This window comes from Lynx canadensis, chromosome C2 (genome assembly GCF_007474595.2).
Source record: "Lynx canadensis isolate LIC74 chromosome C2, mLynCan4.pri.v2, whole genome shotgun sequence".
NCBI lineage: Eukaryota > Metazoa > Chordata > Mammalia > Carnivora > Felidae > Lynx > Lynx canadensis.
The window spans coordinates 111,440,636-111,460,440 of record NC_044311.2 but is presented as its reverse complement, the minus strand read 5'-3'; the positions used below and the strand labels follow the sequence as shown (position 1 = coordinate 111,460,440).

At 38.9% G+C, this 19,805-nt stretch overlaps 1 protein-coding gene across 1 annotated transcript in view; it reads left to right on the top strand.

Moving 5' to 3' along the window:
• The first annotated feature begins 5,689 nt into the window (after nt 1–5,689).
• Nucleotides 5,690–19,805, top strand: part of CMSS1 (cms1 ribosomal small subunit homolog) — a 390,723-nt gene continuing 376,607 nt past the window's right edge. Inside the window, exon 1 of the mRNA XM_030328388.1 lies at nt 5,690–5,874. Coding sequence (XP_030184248.1) covers nt 5,811–5,874 — 64 coding nt within the window. The 5' untranslated portion in view covers nt 5,690–5,810. The remainder of the gene's footprint in view (nt 5,875–19,805) is intronic.

The window sequence follows — 19,805 nt, the reverse complement described above, 5'->3', positions numbered from 1 at the left end:
TCTTTGCTTCCATGACATCACATCTGCCTGGTTCTTCTCTTCCTTCTCTAGCCATTCCCCCCTGGGCTCTTAGGTTTCCTCTATCTGATGTCAGAATAGTGGACGCTCAGTATCTTAGTCATTTCAGGCTGCCATATGCTTTACCATTGACTGGCTAGCTTTCTCACAATTCAGGAGGCTGGAAGTCCCAAGTTCATGGTGCTGGCATGGTCAGGTTCTTGGTGAGGGCCCTCTTCCTGATTTAGAGAGGGCCATTTTCTTGCTGTCCACACATGCTAGAAAAGAACTAGCTAGCTCCCTGGCCTCTCATAAGGGCACTAAATCCACTCACGAGGGCTCCACCCTCATCATCTAACTACCTCCTAAAGGCTCCATCTCCAAATACCATCACACTAGCATTAGGATTTCAACATGAATTTGGGGGTGGGGTAGGAGGTGGGATATAGTCAGTACACTGCACCCAGGAACCCTTTCCTCTTCTCCGCATTGTCTAAGTGATTTCATCCAGTCTCACTTCTCTTCCATTCTACATCTACCATCATATTGCAAGCAACTGCTCTCTTACTTGGGTAACTGCCACAGTCTCCAACCTGGTCGTCTTGCTTCTACTGTTCCTGCACACTAGGCAGCTTTGAAAATTCAAGCACATCTCCCAGCCTAAAAGTCCCCCATGGCCTCCTCATTGAAATCCTTACCATGGCTAAGAAGCCTTTCCAGGTCTGGCCCTGCCTCCCTTTCCATCCTCCTGTCTTGCCATGTTCTTCCACTAACCTTTCCACCCAGGTCACAAGTGCAGCTTATTTCCCTTACGGTACTTTTATCATTTGAAATTTTCTATTGATTTGTTTGTTGTCTGTTTCCACGTCCTCTAAGAGCAAATTCATCATTTCACCCCTAAAATGTTCCCTCATTTTTGTTGTGCTAGTTTCATCAAAGATGATATCATACTTTCATTTTTTAGGACTTGAAATGATTTCTTGGTTCTCTCTTCCTCACCATTTTATTTCCAAACCATAGTAACAAACTGATGGTGATGATCTTCAATTCAGTTCTTCCTTTTTTCTATACTGTTTTTTCCCTATTCCAGTGGACGTGGGTCATTTTTGTTATGAAAGCCATAGGCAGATGGGAAACCACCTACTGGATGGGTGACTAGAGCAAGTTACTTAATTCCGTGTGCCTTAGTTTCACCATCTATAAAATAGAGAGAATAGCAATACAAACATGGAGCAGATGCTTTTTGTGGCCCTCAGCCCACTTTGAAATCAGCCCAGCAATGGGAGAAAGTTCTGGGAAGTTGCTAGCATTCCACCTCAAGCATGATGAGTTACGTAATTCTGCTCTTCTGCCTCAGGGCTTTCTCTAGTGGCAGCATAGCCTGGGAAGTATCTGGAAATTCAAATTCCTGGTGACAACCCTTAACCAATGGTGGATGGCAGTCAGTGGATAAATGCCCTAGACTTCACCTTCCTGAAGATAATTCTGAGGCAGAGTCTACATTGTTTCTCAGAGGATTCTCAAGAGGATAAAAAACCAGTTATATAACCAGTTTAATATTCATCCTTCCTTCCTTATCTCCTTCTCCCTGCCTTTATTCCTGCCCCCTCCCTCCCCCTCACCCGATCACATCCCAAATAAACTACTTATATCCATGCCTGTTTTTAGGAGACCCTAAAGTAAAGTAGTAAATCTATCAGTTAGGGTCCAGGCAGGGAAAAAACAAAGAAACAAACAAAGAAACAAGCAAAAACAAACCCTTTAAGTTGTACAATTTAAAAAAATTTAGTAAAAGTATTTATGAAGATGAGGTAGGGTTAGGTAAACAACAGATGGCATAGAACCCAAGAACTAGTAAGAGTGGGAACTTGTTACTACCCCTAAGTCTGAGGGAGCCTTGGCCTCCAGTGGAAGGATAAGTGCCAGGACGAATATGAGGCAAGCAGGTACCTCCAGAAGAACGTTTAGGAGGCACTTGCTCTCACATTTATTCAAGTGCCAGCCTGTGAGTGAGTGCCCCTTTCCATTTTGCATATTAGGCCTCTGCTTGCGGCACCCTTGAAAAGAGGACAACATAGGGTGTCATTTTTCTCTCATCCTTTGATTTCTTCCTGATGCCTCCAACTTGCTGAACCTAAATCTGAAATCAGAGCTTAGGGGAGATTTACATCAGCCTTCTACGAAATGGAAATGTAGAGAATGGTAAATGGAAAATATCCAGTCCAGCATAGTATCTCATGGAGTTAAGATGATTAGATGATTAAGATATAAAGTACTCAGAAAAGTACCTGAAACATGCTGTTGTTGCTGTTATTATCATCCATATGATGCAAAAGTTTAAATACATTATGAGGGGTTCATGGACTCCCTAAAGTACATGTATAGACTGGGTTCAAGAACAAAGAACCTCAGCCTTCAATTAAGCTCTTTTCATCATATGGTAGGCCTTCACAAGCCAGTCTTTTTTTTTTTTTTTTTTAATTTTTTTTTTTTTTTCAACGTTTATTTATTTTTGGGACAGAGAGAGACAGAGCATGAACGGGGGAGGGGCAGAGAGAGAGGGAGACACAGAATCGGAAACAGGCTCCAGGCTCCGAGCCATCGGCCCAGAGCCCGACGCAGGGCTCGAACTCACAGACCGCGAGATCGTGACCTGGCTGAAGTCGGACGCTTAACCGACTGCGCCACCCAGGCGCCCCTCACAAGCCAGTCTTTAAACTTTTTTCTTCCCTTCTAACTCAGTCTTTCCCAGCCTTTTTACATCATGGCACCCACAGAAAGTGGCAATATTTTAAAAAAGAAGAAGAAAAGAAAAGAAAACGGCTATATTCAACACTGGAATGAAGAGATGAGCTACCCTCAACCTGAAGCAAATGGATCAGAAAGCTGACTTGGGAAACAAACTTATCAGGTTGTTTGGTAAATAAAACAGAGTAAAGGAAGTTCAAATTCAGTGAGGCAGTCTGTAGATTTTGAGTATCTATTAATGCCAGGTACTGTAGTGGTCCTAGGGCCACAGTGGTGAATAGGAGAGATGTAATTCTAATCCAGGGAGGTGATAGGGGAGTGGGTGTGTGGTAAGAGGTAATTAAGGCATTTAAGAGGAGTGAGATAATGATTCCACTCCTTTTGTGTGGAAGCAAGACTGAGGAAAGAGAAAAGGCAGGGGAATTGGTTACAAGACTATTACAGTGGCTCAGACCAAGGTTGAGTGGTGGAAGTGATGAGAAGGTTAGTTAAAGTGTTAGATTTGGGATATATTTTGAAGATTGATCCCAACAAACTTACCAATGAATCAGATGACAAAGCAACCAAGAGGGCGATGCTGCCACTTATTGAAGTGGAAAAGGTTAGGTGAAAGGGATTGGAATCCAGGGCACAAGAGGAAGACTGATCGTGGGAAAAGATCAGGGACAGTGGGAAAGTGAACTCACATGGGAAAGGCAGCAGAACTGTCTGGAAGCTGTGAGTGTCGTTTGACATCTGCGGTCGTGAATTGGAATTCTTAGTGAGTTCTTAAATAGCACCTAATTTAACTCTACTGAAAATACCTATTTTGTATAAGTGGATTTTTCCCTTATCTTTTACCTGTGCCAATAACTTACATTTACTTTTGTTCTTCTTAATCCTATCTCCTGGCCACTCCACATTCTAAATTTTGTGTTTACCAGTTCCTTAAAATCACAAATGTATTTTTTGGTCTCAACAGTTTTTGGTTTTCCCTGTATTTGAATGGCAAAATGGCATCTGAAACTTGGCATTTAACTCAGCATTATATTTCCAAAAATATATCCATATAGTTATGTGTGTTAATTCATTTCCTATGCTTAACTGAATGATGATGCTATAATATAGCTATCCATTTTCCTATAGAAACACATTTGGGTTGTTTCTGCTTTTTTGCTATTACTAACAGTGTTGCTGTGAATATTCTATAGCGTTCAAAAGTTTCCCAAGTATATCTATTTAGGAGTGGAAACTGCTGGACCATCAGGTATGTAGGTTTACCTTTACAGGGTTGTGCCTAATTGCTTTTCCAAGTGGTTATTACCAATTCACACTCACAACAGTCAGGTCTAAGAATTCCCACTGATGCACGTACTCTCTAGAATTTGGTAATGTCTGATTTTTAAAAGAAATTTTAATGTTTATTTTGGAGAGAGAGAGAGGGACAGAGCATGAATGGGGGAGGGGCAGAGACAGAGGGAGACACAGAATGGGAAGCAGGCTCCAGGCTCTGAGCTGTCAGCACAGAGCCAGGGGCAGAGCTCCAACCGAGGAACCCCCAGATCATGAACTGAGCTGAAGTCAGGTGCTTAACCCACTGAGTCACCCAGAAGCCCCAGTGTCTGACTTTTTAATTTTGTCAATTTCTGCATAAAAAAAAAGTATCCTATTGTGGTCTCTTTTTTATTTCCCAGTGTCATTTCATAAGTTTATTGGTCACCACACTTCCTCTTCCACACTAGTATTTCTTATTTAACTTTCCTTTTCAATAACCCATCAATCATCGAAATCTTCTGCCATCTACATTTTCTCATGAAAGGCACATTACTTTTGATGATTACAGATTATTTTATATTCCCCACATTTATACCTAATATCTTCCCTTTCAGGGCATTTAAGGCATACTTAAGGCATACTGATAAAGTCTAATCAGTAACGCATTTATAAGCCACCTATTAGGTGGATTTGGGGTAATTTTTTTCACGTATGGCTAATCCTATCCTCATGATTAAGATCCTCTGTCCTTGTCATTTCCAAGGATCTATCCAATCATTCCTTTAGATCTTTATTCTTACAAATTCTATCTCCTGTACTCTTGTTGGTGACATCTGGAAGGGGGCTCATAGCCTACTCATCTTTAAACCACTTATTCCAAGCCCTGTGCGTGTATTTCACACAATTTCGAATGATTTTTGTGTACGCAGACCATTCTGAAAAAATATTGTCCACACTTACTTTACAGGAGGCCTCAGCACTCAGCAGCTATTTCCTGCCCATCTCTGCCAGTTCACATCGGAGGTGAGTTAAGAAGTACTAGTCTCTTACCTGTGGTTAAACAGTAACGGACTCCCTTCTTTTGTTTCACAAAACGCGGTAACAAACTTAATGGAACAGGGCGTAAGGGAGACGGACGACTCAACTCTCCGGACCATTTGTGTCTTTTCGTGGGTGAGCCCTTCCGGACCAGTCAATATTTTCTTAACTCATATAGTAAAAAAAGAGCAGTACACCAATCTACAGCAAAGGCCCAACATTCATGGTCATGAATGCTTGTGCACGTTTCCTAAGAGCAAACTATACAAACACAGGCGCCCAAACACAGACACACAAACGAAAACATACCCACGTGCTGAATTTTTTTCCCGCTGCACAAGTTCTTTGAAACGGAACAGGGAAAAATTGTCTTAGCATCCTGTTTCACACTTTCGTCAATAGCTTTTCAAGAGGGAAAAAAAAAAAAAAAGAAAGAAAAAAAAACTAAGAAAGTTTTTTTTTAAGTTATTTAAAAAGATAATAATCTTTTTTGGAGTTATGTGCTTTCTTGTCTTTATGCTTTTCTGAGGGTGAGTTACCAGACAGATCTTGCCCATCAGTACTTGTGTGGAAACTGCGACAAGATGGGCGGGGAGGCCTGCCCTGGGGAGGCGGGGCGGTGCGTGACGTCATCGCCACGGGGCGGAGGCGACGGTGTCTGAAGAGACTCGGCGCGTGCTGCCAACGCTGGCCTCCCGGCTTGGAAGCTGCTAGAAGACCAGACGCTGTCCGCTTTCCCTTGGTGGTCCACCCACACCTAGTCCCGCCTGGAGATGGCAGACGATCTTGGAGACGAGTGGTGGGAGAACCAGCCTGCAGGAGCAGCCAGCAGCCCAGGTACCCGCTCTGCCCACCCTGCTGCGGGGCCTCCTCTGAGCTCCCTCCGCCCCACCCCAAGTGTTTCGATAAGCCTGTGCCCCTGTCCGCCTCTGGCGGTCACAGCGTTTGTCCCCGCGGTGAGGTGCCTACCTGTGGGAGTGCAGGAGCACCGCAGAGGAAGTGGTGCGAGAGCTTTATTACAACGTGAAACCGTGTGACATTAACTCAGTTCTGCCCGCCAGTCAGGAAGGACCCTTTTCCCAAGCTCTTCCTTTTACATATTTAACACATAAGAGATTTTTCGTGAATACAGGGAGTTTGGGCGTATTGGTTAAGGGTAACTCCTAGATTCAGACTGCTTCTGTTCGAATCGCAACTCTAGCTCTCTTAGACTGTTTTGTCTGCTTTTCCTCATCTGTACGTGAAGGATAATAATGCTAATTGCAAAGATTGTTGTGAAGATTAAATAAAGATAATACAAATGGTGCACTTTAGCGCAGTACTTGGCACCTAATATGTGCGAGGTAAATATATACTGTGTTTTTTCTTGCTATCATCATCATGTTATTTGGACTGTTAGACCCTGAAGGAGGTTTAGATAGAGATCATCCTGTGAACTCAACCATTTTATAGAAGAGGAACATGAGACCTAAAGATGTCAGGTTACTGACTTTAAACTTTTCAGATTCCATAAGGGTTAATATACAGTTACCTTTTTTAATCATTCTCCAAAGTCTGCCTCTCTTCTCTACTAGATTCTAAGATTTTTTAGGACAAAACCAAAATCTGATTCATGTGTACAGTCCACTGGGCAGTGTACATGATTGACACTTGATCCATATATGCTGCAAATATTAATTTTGAAATTATGTGTTGTGAAATATCCATTAAAAAATGCAAAGTTCTACAGCATTGTTTCCAGAAGGGCATCCCTCAGGTACAGACTGAGCAGATGTCATTCTTAAAAAGGTAGCCAGTGTAATACTTCATTAAACTTTCTCTTTTGCAACTTGTTTCTAGGAAATATCGTTCTGTGCTTAAAGGTACAAACACTCTTCTTTGCAGGCTGTAGTGTTCCATATTTACTTTAATAACCCTTCCCCCCACCCCCTCAACTGAGGTGTTTAAAGCTGTATTTTATGGTGTGATTTAAGTATAGAAGTCTGTTAAGAAATTGAATTCCTTTTGAGTGGTGAAGGGGATCCTATTTCTTGGTTCTAGCCTTGTCTCTTGCCCCTTACCAGCTGTATGTCTCTCAAGTTAGTCACCCTTTAGAAGGAAAGAAATTAATGTGTATTGAGTGTCTATTATGTGCCAGATATTTTTATAAATACAAATTAATTTAATCTTCATAATATGCTTAAAAGATAAGTGTTACTTTCAATTTTATGGATAAGAATCTAAGAAAAGTTCAGTAATGTTCTTGGAAACATACAGCGAGGAAGAGGTCTGGGATGAAGTTATGCAAGTGTGCCTGAGTTTCCAAGTCACACTTTATCCCCTATTACTATGTGGCTTTGCCGAGCCTCAGTATCATGATATGTAAATTGAGGGGTCCTTAGAGATCACGTTTTTAAGGGTTTTAATCAACCAACAGTTGTAAACATTGGATCTAGTTAGAATTTTAAAGTGCTGCAGCCTCCGTCATCTAGGTTGCCAGAATTCCCATCAAGGTAGTAAGTTAGAATCACCCTGCACCTCAGATTCCTTCTAGTTGTATGATTAAGGTTTGAAAATTGTTGACTTGAAGCGTTTCAGGGGCATACGCTTAACTGCTTTTAAGCATAGTGAGCATTTAAGCTTCCTTGAGATCTGCTTGATTTTTTATTGGTGATTTGCCTAAGTAATCTATATTGTATTTCTAAATCAGAAGAAATCACAACTGAACCAACTCAGATTTCCTTATTCTACTACATTAATGGGGTCATCCTAAAATGTGTGAACTATATTTTGTTTTGAAGGTCAAAGGGAAAATAGTGCCTTAAGTCAGAGAAAGGAAAGATAGTTGCAATGATGCCTTTATTCCGTTGTGTGCTCTGCTACTTGCTTATGAAAGTAAACCTATTTCCTTATGATCTGTTTTCCATTCACACTTATGGTAGCAAGAAGCATTTAGTCATTCACTCAATAATCTACATCTAGAACAAAAGCTCAACATTCGCAGACATGAATTCTTATGCATGTTTTCCAAGAGCCAACTATGCAAATATACAGATTCCCAAACACTGACACACACTGTGGATGACATCTGTCTAACATATCCAGTTATCTACTTATTGTCTAAGGAAATCTACTATTTTTGCTGGTCTCATGTCTTCTTAGATGTGGTAAGTAACTGAGAGGCTTTTACTGAAGCTCTCGATCTGTTTATCACCCTTTTTGCATACATCTGAAGGCCTATTCAGGGCTTACCATTTTTGTGCTAGAATCCTGCATTGCACTGGAGACCAGCATGGGACCTAGCACCTGGTGTTAGAGAGATGGTAGCTGAATAAGTGCACACATGCCTGCTGGATGCTATAGAGTTCTTAGTGATCATGTATATAGATAGACGTATAGTTTCTCACCCAGTTAAACATTTTTGAGAACAACAGGCCATGCTATTAGAATTTTGTTGGGACTGTCCTAGTCCACCTGGGATGTCATCCTTTTGACATTATTGTTGGTGGTTGGAGTCATGGCCCAGAATAAGACAACCAAGAATTGCCTCTGCTGCAGAGTGTGCAGCCAGTCTGCTTCACACAACAGAACCTAAGAGTCATCTAATGGCATCTGACATTTCATTTTATTTCATTGTACTTATTTCCTTCCTTCCTGCCCACCTTAAGAAATTATTTGAAGTGATTTATAGTATACAGTACATGTATTAGAATCATAATTTCCAAACATTAATGCTAAAGTGAACAGATAAAACGCCTGAGGTTTCATGTAGTTGACCAAACTGCACTTTCTCAGTATGAAGCTGAAAACTGAGAATGTCATTCCCAGCATGGATCTGGGACTCAAGGAGCAGAGCCAAGAGTTTCTGCAGTTGGAATTGGTCATGTGATCGTTCAATTACTGAAGGGAACATTGATCGTTTTCCCTTTTTATCCCCAAAACTTGCCTATTAAATTACCAAGTCAAGTGTCCAGCAGGCATCTCAGTATATGAGTCTGGAGCTCCTGGGTTGGGTCAGGTCTAGAGTTAGAGGTGTAGGAATGACTGGCACATGTATAGCTACTTTTAAAGAGGATATTTTAGAAATTTTCCAAATTCTCAGCCCCTATTTTTTTGAGGAGTGCTTTTCATATGCTTCCCTAGCTCATTCTGAATCTTCAGTGCTACTTCTTACCAAGCATCTAACTAGAAAACTCAAGTGTAAACACACTTCTATATACAGTATAGGGAGACTATAGATAATAATACTAACTTACATTTGTTGAGTGGTTTTTATGTGCCAGATACTGTGTTGACTGCTTTATGTGTACTAGCTCATTTAATCTTCACATGTATACCGTGATATAGTCACTATTATCCCTGTTTTATAGGTGAGGAAATTGAGGCACTAGGTGGTTAAGTGGTTTCTCCAATATTGTTTAGTTGGTTAAGTTGGAAGGCTGTGATTCATAGGCAGGCAATCTGAAACCAGTCTGTGCACTTAAATTTCTTATAATTATTCTAATTATCAGTGGTAAGAATCTCATCTCTAAAATAACAATCCTTTATCAATTACAAGAGGCTCATAGTTTGCAAACCCTTTTGTTTATATGCATCGTTATCAAATTGTGTCTATTAACTCCTACTCTCCCAAAGTTTATTCTTTTAAAGAACATTGACTACTCAGAGATACAGATAAGTAGGTTGTATCATTGGGCTTTGAGAACAATCTTTGCCAGGAAGTCTAACTTGATCCTAGAGCTCAAGACTCACACACCTGGCTGTCTTCTTCAAGTCTTTGCTTATTTAATAGCAATGTCAAATGAAAATGAGAGCCATCTACTGAATTAGTTGCTTTTTCTTCAGACTTCTCTCTCAATAAATTAAATTACCAATTACCCAATTTCACAAACAAAAGCCTAGAATATCCTGATTTATTCATTTATTTTTTTCTTTCACCCCTCATGTCTGATCAAGTCTTGTCTTTGCCTCTAAGACATCATAAATCCCTTTTTTTCCATTTTTCTCCTAACTCCCTCAGAATACATGTTATCTATCGTCATCATGCGCCTTAACCACTGCAATAAACTAACAGGACTCCCAGTTTCTGTCTTGTCCTTCTATGGACTGTTCTGTAATTAGCAGCCAGAGTGACCAGAGTGATCAGATCTCATTCCTGCCTAAACCCTCCAGTGGCTTCCCTCTGACCCACACAATACAACCCAGGTTACTTACATGACTGGTATCTGCCAAGATATTCTACTACTTACTCCCCTCTAGTTTGTGCTCTTCTACCCACACCAGCCTTTATTTTGTGCCTCAGTAGGCCAAGCTCATTCTGTCTTGGCTCTTTGCAATAGCTATTCCTTTTTCTTTCTTCCTGTATTTCTGATGACTGGCCTTTTCTTAGAACATTAAGACCTCAGTTCAGACATCACCAAAAGAGAAACATTTCCTGGTCAGCCAGTCTGAAGTAGCCATCTAGTTGTTCTATTACATTATCATGTTATGGTAATTCTCAGCAGAGCACTTACCACCAACTATTATTTTCCTTGTTAAATTATTACATTTGTTAGTATATTACATTTTCTTGTTAAATTATTACATTCTGGTGTGATCCCACACTAGAATATGAGCTCCCTGTGAGCAGGGATTTGTTTACCTTGTTTTTTGCTGTATCCTCAGTGCCTACATTAGTATCTGGGTCCTAGAGTAGTATCTGGGTCCTGGTACCAGTAGTATCTGGTGCCTAGAGTGGCACTCATTTCATAGCCACATCTTGAAGACCTCAGCACGGAGTTCCACAATAAAGAAATTTAATCCACTGGAAGAATTATCAAAATCTTGCCCAGGCGTTTGACAGATTTGGTAGATTCTAGTTCTCTCTGAAAATACATTGAAAATCCTTGTGTATAACCGTGTCTACTAACCTTTTATTCTAATCATATTTGTATTTAGTTTTATAAATTTTGTTTTGAAAGGAGAAAACAGAATTTTGCTTTATAATCTGATAATTTCAGGGCACTTGGGTGGCTCAGTCAATTAAGTCTGACCCTTGATTTTGGCTCAGGTCATGATCTCATGGTTTTGTGAGTTTGAGCCCCATGTCAAGCTCTGTGCACTGACAGTGTGGAGACTGCTTGAGATTCACCCTTTCTCTCTGCCACTCCCTCTCTCATGCTCTATCTCTCTCAAAATAAATAAATAAAATTAAAAAGTAATAATAAACTGATAATTCCTTTTGTTACCTAGAATCAATGTGACTGTTCATTTTGTTTGAGAATGCTGAAACGAGCATTGTAATTTTTGTTGTTGTATTACCATGTTATAGCATTGCCTTCAAATCATTGCTTTATCTGTGAATTCCTCCAAGAGATGAAGAAGTAGGGGAACACCTTGGATCTTTTAAACCTGAATATTTCAAGTGTTTGATTTTTTTTTTCTTCTTCTCACACTGAAGTTAGACCTTTACAGTATTAATTTTATCTATAAGCAGCCATGCAGAGTAGATGTTGTAAAACATTGCTTCCACATGTGGAATTTAGACTTGGAATAATTGCAGTAGATTTTGATAACACACAACAGAGAATCAACGTCAAAATCATTTATTGAGCTCTCATGCTTGGCCCTATTTTAGACACTGTGGTGGAATTAGAGGGTAAAACATCTGCTTACATTATGGAATTTATACATTGATATGGTTCAACCAAAATACAAGTGTTATTATTTTAAGACAAATGTTCAAAGGCAAAAAACAGGGACAGGATACATTTTAAAAACTGAGAGGAAGGAAAGAGAAGAGAGCATGTGCTACATTAACAATCAATGTTCTGTACTTAAAGATTATATAACAAATGGACCCACAGAGAACCTTCATGGGCTAGTTTTACTTTACTATACAATTTCCATGGTTCTTACAAGTGATTAAACAAGTGGTTCTTGACAACAATTGTGAGCATTTAAAGATACAAATTAATACATCTTTCTCCAATTACATGCATAGTAGTTCTATAATTTTGCAAACTATCTCTGAATCTCTTGAAAAATACCAGGAATTTGGAAGGCCTAGAAATACTTCCATTTCCCCTCTCAGATTCAAAACAACACCATAAAGTATTTTGTGGCACAAATCCTTTGACCTGTTCTTATCTTATGTTCTTTAGTTGAACACTTTAATGCATTCATAGATTTTATACATTTTACTAAATATCACAAACAGTTTGAAATATAGTTTCCCTATTTTCATCAGCTCTCACAGAATTCTTAATTGAATTCTTAAATTACTAGTATTTCTTTTAAAAATTAGTTGATTAAATTATTTAAGCTCTTATTGAGTTCCTTGCTAGTCTAAATCACACTAGACCAGAGGTCAGAAACCCTCTTTGTAAAAAGCCAGATTGTAAATATTTTAGGCTTTGCTGTGCAGTCACTGTCACAACTACTCAACTCTGCCATTGTAGCATAAAAGCAGTCATACATAATAAATATGTAAACAGATGAGTGTGGCTGTGTTCCAGTAAAACTTTATCTATGGACAATGAAATTTGAATTTCACATAATTTTCACATCTTGTAAAATATTCATCTTCTTCTTCTTTTTTTTTTTTTTTTTTTTTTTTTTTTTACTATTTGAAAATGTAAAAACTATTCTTAACTTGCAGGGCATACATAAACAGATGTTTATGGCCACATTTGACTTGTGGGCTGCAGTTTGCATACCCCTGCCCCAGATTCAGTGTCAGAACCTGAGTTGTATGTCACATGTTCCTTAAAATAGGAATTTGAAACATATTCCAGAGAGGATTGCATTTTACATCAGTTACTCCATTACTTAGTCCATTATTATCAGTCATATATTAGATTAGTCACATTCTTATTAAAACAGATACTATATTCCAAATAGTTAAAAGGGAATTAGTTCAGAAATCACTGAAGCTAAACAAATGAAAGGCTGAGGAAGGACTCCAGCACAAAAGTTTCAGGTTATTAAAATTCTTGTTACAAATTGGATTTGTTTTTATTCACTTGGGTTTTTATCTGCTTTCTTTTAAAAATTTAACTTAAAATTTATATTAGGATAGATTCTTTTATTTTTATTGTTTTTCAGAGGGTCTGCATTTCTGCAGAAATAGGATTGTGTTCAGGAGACAAGATTCTTCATGTTTCAGTTGTGTTACAGATCAAACACCATTTTGTTGAACTCCAAATAGTATTCCCAGTTGTAAGCTGCTTATGCGTTTTTATTGTGTCACGTATTGATGTAAAATAAGCACGGTTTGGGGTGCCTGGGTGGCTCAGTCAGTTAGTGTCTGACTTCAGCTCAGGTCATGATCTTGCATTTCATGAGTTCGAGCCCTGCATCAGGCTCTGTGCTGACAGCTTGGAGCCTGGAGCCTGCTTTGGATTCTGTGTCTCCCTCTCCCTCTCTCTCTGCCTCTCCATCATTCACGCTCTGTCCCTCGCTCTCTCAAAAATAAATAAACATAAAAAAAATTTAAAAAAATTAGCTTGGTTTTTGGTTTGTGATCCTTTTGTTGAAATAGACTTTGTTATTTTAAAGACTTTTGTCTTAATTGGATTAGAACTGTTACCATTTAAATACAGGATTTTAGTGCTTGCCATAGAAGTGTCACTATTTTCCAACTCTTTTTTAGTACTTTGTACAGTATCTTGTCTTTCTTTTCTTGCTTCTCTTTAATTTATGGCAGGTTGGCATGGCCCTTTAAGGAGTCTCCTGACCTAGGAGAAAACCATTTAGAAATATCCAACATGCAACATATTTTGTGCTCCTCTACAAGGTAAAAACGTTCCCAGGGTCTTTTGCTTTTCTGGGAATATTTCTGGTGCTTGTTTTTCCTGCTTTATGCTTCTTTTCAATCTGTTCAGTTTCAACCTGTTTTTTTATTTCCTTTAGCATAATTATCAGTATTGAATGTCACCTGGCATAATTGCTTTTCCAGACCCTATCATATACCATTATCATCTCTTAGCACATTTTCTCACTTATATGTTGACTGAATGGCCCTTCTCTCCTTCATTCATTCATTCTCTGTTCACTTAACATTACCTGCATAATGCAGGCATGGCATTAAGCCACTCTACACATTTTCCCATTGCAACATCCACCTGTTATTACTCTGCACTTCCTTTTGAACTGTTTCTCTCTTATTTTTATGTTAGAGATTCATCACCTTCTTTTGTAGTCTACTCCCTTCCACTAGTCTCTTACTGCTTTTCAACTTAGGCTTTTCTGCTTTAGGCTTTTAATTCACCTGACCTCCTCTGCATTCTCCCTCTGCCACTTGCCTGCTGGGACTGCTGCACATCATCTCTCTCTTTAGATTTCATAGCTCAATGCTACCCAAATTTCCTGTTCCTCCTCATTGAAATTGGAGTGGGCCAGGGGTGTTTGTACAGTGACATGAGCACATTGAACCAGGCTTGGCTGGATGAGTGTGGACAATGGTATTCCTGGCTCCATCCCAGGATAGAAGGTTAAAGCACTGTCCTTCAGGATTTCTTCCAGGATCATGTCTCCAGTTCTTGGTGCAGAATCACAGAGATCCTTGCATCATGCTCTTCATAGAATTTTTTTTCCTGACTGCCGCTTAGTGCAATATACCTCTGTCTCTCATGTCAAAAATGTCTTATTTGTCTGGGCATCTGGGGGCTCAGTCGGTTGAGCTTCCAACTTCAGCTCAATTCATGATCTTGTGGTTCCTGAGTTCAAGCCCCACATCAGCCTCTGCTGTCAGTGCAGAGCCTCCTTCGGATCCTCTGTCTCCCTCTCTCTCTGCCTCTCCCCTCTCATTCTAGCTCCCTCTCTGTCTCTCTCAAAAATAAATATTTTTTAAAATGCCTTGTCTTGTAACATTATTGTGTTGCTCTGTCCACACTGAATTATACACACCTTTCTCTTAATTAAGAGAGTTTTAAATGTGATGAAAGAATTACTTTAGCTTACTACTGCCAGGGGAGTGAGTCTCGCCTTGTAGATGACTGGTGGAATTCAACATTCTTAGTTGGACGTATTCATGGGTTATCAGAACTGCAAGGTACCTAAAGAATTATTCAGCTCTTTTGTTTTACATACAAGAAACTCAAGGCCTACAACGATGAATGCCAAGCTCATTGTCAAATGAGTAAAAAATTAGGATTGGAATTTGAGTCTTGCTGAGTTGACTGTGTTTTTCTATAGCACTGATTTGGGGAAGTGATGTGATTGAAGAATGTCTGATGGGATGATAAATTGTTGCCTTTTTTTAAACACCCAGGACAGTGATTTGTATCTCCCTAAAAGATCTCAGTATTGGTGACCTTTGACTCTTAAATGTCCTGATTGCTTTAGAAAGCAGAAATGCCGATTTAAAATGGTTTTCCTTATAAGTCTAGCAAAATGATTTCATGGCCGGGCATATATAGAAAGGGCAACTTACTAGAAAAAATGGACAGAAGACTAACTGCCAGCAGTCAAGTGTGTATATTACACCAGTGATTATCAGGTCCGACACAAAGGATGTATTCAATAGTTACTCATTTTTGTTGTTCCTTTCTTCTTTGTAACTAAGAATTACCACTTTTTTTTCTCCTCCTGGTTGTAAAGAAATCATAGTGCTAGACCTTAAAGTATGATTTTAATTGTGCTGCCATTTTGATGGAAATAATCTGACTTAGTTGAAGCAGATTAGGAATTCTTGCTAGCATATCCTCTTAGCAAAATATCCAGTAAAGTTCTGTGAAATGCAAGAGTTACTTCTGAGTTCACCAGAAAACTTTCGAACCATTCTAATGAATTCAGTCATACCCCATGGTAATGATAAAAGGTCCAACTTTGGAGTGGATTACAAATAGAATGAGGAATTGGAAGAATTTGGGCTATGTACTCCTGTTTGTGTGTATATAAAAATACACACTACAGGTAAAACAATCGTAGATGCGCTGCTCTTTTAGGATCCTGTTTACCGGGTCCAGCAACTTGTGAATGCATTATTTGTCATTTTGCCGCTTCACCATTTCTTAGAGAGATGGCCTTTCCTCTTTGGCCTTCATACTGGTAATTTTAGCTTTCCAGATATTTCTGTAGATGGATGTATCCAGACAGTGCATTGGTATGACTTACCTTTTCCCTCCCATGTGGAGGAAAGTGTTAGAGGTGACAGTCCTTATGATGTGTAGCTTCCCACAGCCAGTGTGGTGAATGGACTTATCCATAGGCCCTGGGGGAGCTTTAGGGGAAAGCTTAGTGTTGCCTGTAGATTTTGGTTTGGGGATCCGTGTTGGGATTCTCTGCTTGCATACCTCCTTGATCTTGAATTAAACAGAAGAACAAAAGGTAGTTAATGGTACAGCTGGTGGAGAACCAGACATTGTACAGGACATAGAGTCAGCCTGGGATTTGACTTCTTTGGAAACACTAGATTCTGGGGACACATCAGATTAAAGACTGTCAAGTTGAAGAAAAATATTTACTAAAGCAATTCTGCCAGCATGTGTTGAGTGTGCTGTGTGCAAGGCCCTCAATAGTAGATGGTACTAAATATAGAGATAAATTGATTGTTTCTTGCTTTTTGGCAATCGTAGTATAGTGGGAGATAAGCAAGAGTAGTGCCCAAATTAATCTCAAAGGGTCATGAGATTGTCAGGGAAATATTAATTTCAACCGAGGGGTCTAAGAGAGCTTCATGAAGAAAGTAGCATTTGACTTGAGTCTCTAAAAGCAGGAATGGGAGGGTAATTTTAATAGCAGGAATTTTTAATAGCAGGAATGGGAGGGTATTCTAGAGTAAAGGAATACTTTTGGCACCGGGATGAGAGAATATTTTTGGCAGTGTCACTGAGGTAGGAAATTGGGCCCAGTTGAGAAATGGAGTGACTTCAAATTAGGTTGTATTCGACAGGCAAAATCGGACCATAGACTGGGCCTAGATAGGGAAAATTGTATGTGATTCTACAAACTCTATGTGTTGAGGGAAGGGGGTGGTATGGAGTGGACAGGAAGGACAAAGTCTGGGGGAAGACACATTGTGGAGGTAGAATTGTATTAATATTTGTTCTCTGTTAATATATAAGGAGTGAGGGAAGAGTCACAGATATGTTGAATGATCTTGAGTGGGAGAGTGAGTTGTGGAGTGTGAAAGAGTAAAGGCTTGATTGAGTTCATACTCAGAGATATACTCTTATTTTCATCTATTAGGGAAAAATACTCTTGGATAAAAATACTTGTAAAAAAGATGGGAAAAATATCTCAGCTAACTGTAGTTCTCCCATTGTAATCCATATTTGGTGATGATGATTATTTTCTCCCTCTTTGGTTGCATCATCCTTTCTTTACTATGAGCTGAAAAATATAAATCTTTTAGGGATGTCTGGGTGGCTCAGTTGGTTAAGCGTACGACTTCGCTCAGGTCATGATCGCATGGTTTGTGAGTTCAAACACCGCATCAGGCTTTCTGCTGTCAGCACAAACCTCACTTCAGATCCCCTGTCCCAGTCTCTCTCTGCCCCTTGCTTGCTCATGCACACTGTCTCTCTCTCTCTGTCTCTCTCAAAATAAATAAATATTTTTAAAAGTTAAAAAATATATAAATCTTTTAAAAGGCATTGCGGTTTCATCATAGATTTCTAATACTGATTTTATGGGAATCCTTCTTATATTGTTTTCCATTCTATAGAAATTTGTTTCCATGTTTTTATTATACTGGTAAAGTACAGTAAAGTCTTTTTGTTTTGTATAAACATTTACTTACTTGAAATGCCGTCTGACTTTTATAGCAACCATATTTAGATTTTCAAATAAACATTACATGGACTTAGCTAAAAATATGAATCCTTCAATTAAGGATAGCTATATGGTGAATATGCTTCATATGCTTTCTTTTGGTACATTTAGTCAATCTTCTGTATGCCTAGCTGCTGGAAGAGTTTTTGCACCTGTGTTCTTACTAACATTTAAAAAAAATTACTTTTATGGTTTTTTAAGTTTATATATTTATTTTGAGAGAGAGAGAGAGCACACGAGGGAGTGCACAAGAAGTGGTGGAGCAGAAAGAGAAGGAGAGAATCCCAAGCAGGCTCTGCTCTGTCATTGCAGAGGCCGATGCCAGCCTTGATCCTATAAACCGGGAGATCATGATTTAAGCTGAAGTCAAGAGTCAGACACTTAAGCAACTTTGCCACCCAGGTGCCCCATCTTATTGACATTTTTTTGATACTTAATCCTAAACATAGCAAAGATATGCTAATACTCTGATATCACTCTCCTCATTTTGTAAATGGTATTCGTATTCCTTCCTTTCATCCTGTCCTCATGGTCTCCGGTGCCAGAATACTCACTCAGTATTTTTACCTCTCAAATAGGCAGAATCTTGTTTGTTTGTTTGTTGTTTGTTTGTTTGTTTTTTTAAATAATAAAACTCAGTGCCCAGTAAGGATTTGGTGAGATGGGTGGCCTCAGCAATGACTGGGATAGTAGTTTGGTAGCATGTATCAAGATCCCTAAAACTGACATCCTGTGACTCACTCATTTTATTGCTAGGAATCTTTTTTAGGAAATAATCAGAGATGAATTACAGATGCATTATAAATAGCAAGGCTATTCATTTGTGCATTATTTATAACAAAAGTTTACACTATTTATTACATTATAATCACGTGAAAGTATTATACTATCTTTAAATAATGATGATGCTTTTGAAGATATAGGAAAATGTTTATTCAGAAATGTTAAAAACAGGATTAATGTGGGGGAATAGGTTCTACTTACATACATAAGTAGAACTTTTCTAATCCAGATAAAAGGCTTAGGAAAAAGCTTAGGGCGGAAAGCTGCCACCAAGGGGCAAAAGCTCTTGGGGTTAGCTAGCGAATTATTGTAATGGGATCACAAGTAACTTGTTATATCACCTGCAGGAAATTACTTTTCATCTGATGCCATTATACTATTGTACTTAGATCACAACCTCCACTTGCCCCCTAGACCCTTTGCTTATTACGCAAGTTAATGAGTACTGTCTGATTGTTTTCTCCATGTTCACATGTGTAAGATCTTGTTTTCTTTATGTTCACCACATAGGTAGTATCTTTTGAGCTCAATAAATAAGGACATGAAAAACCCTTGTTCGTGGCTCTTATCTCCTCCCAGACATTAGCATCTCTCGTATTCAATTCTGCATCCACTGTCTTGCTAGACAAGAGAGAACTCCAGGACTCATAGTTTGCGACAGATTAAAAACTATATACATGTTTGAACTCTATGTTTGAAGAGAAAATACTAGGAGAAAATATACCAGTGCTGTTAGGGGGTAATTCTGGTTAGTGGAGTTATAGGTGCTTTTTATTTTTCTTCTATTTTCTGTATTCTCTACATTTTCTATAATAAGTGTACAACTAGGAGAAAACAACACCAAGTTATATTAAGAGATAAAAAAGGAAGGAAACATTTCAGAAATCAGAATACTATGTGAACATCAACCATATTGTCCAAACCATGAACAAGCAGTGGCAGCTGCAACTGAAATGAGTGATGGACTAATTCAAGTTGGCTGATCTTGTTGCCATAGCATTAATAGTCTTTCCAAGATAGGTTTCTGTGATATCCTTTAGCTTTATCAAGATTTAGATTGGTTCTCCTACTTAGTGTACAAAAATCTATGTTGGAATCCCATTTAAATTGTTGATTCCTGGGCCTTACCCCTAGAAATTGTAATTCATTTGTCTGTTGATGTGCCCAGACATCCACATTTTTAAAAATTATTATTTATTTTGAGAGAATGAGAGAGTGTGTGCTTTTGTGCACGTGCATGCAGGCGCATG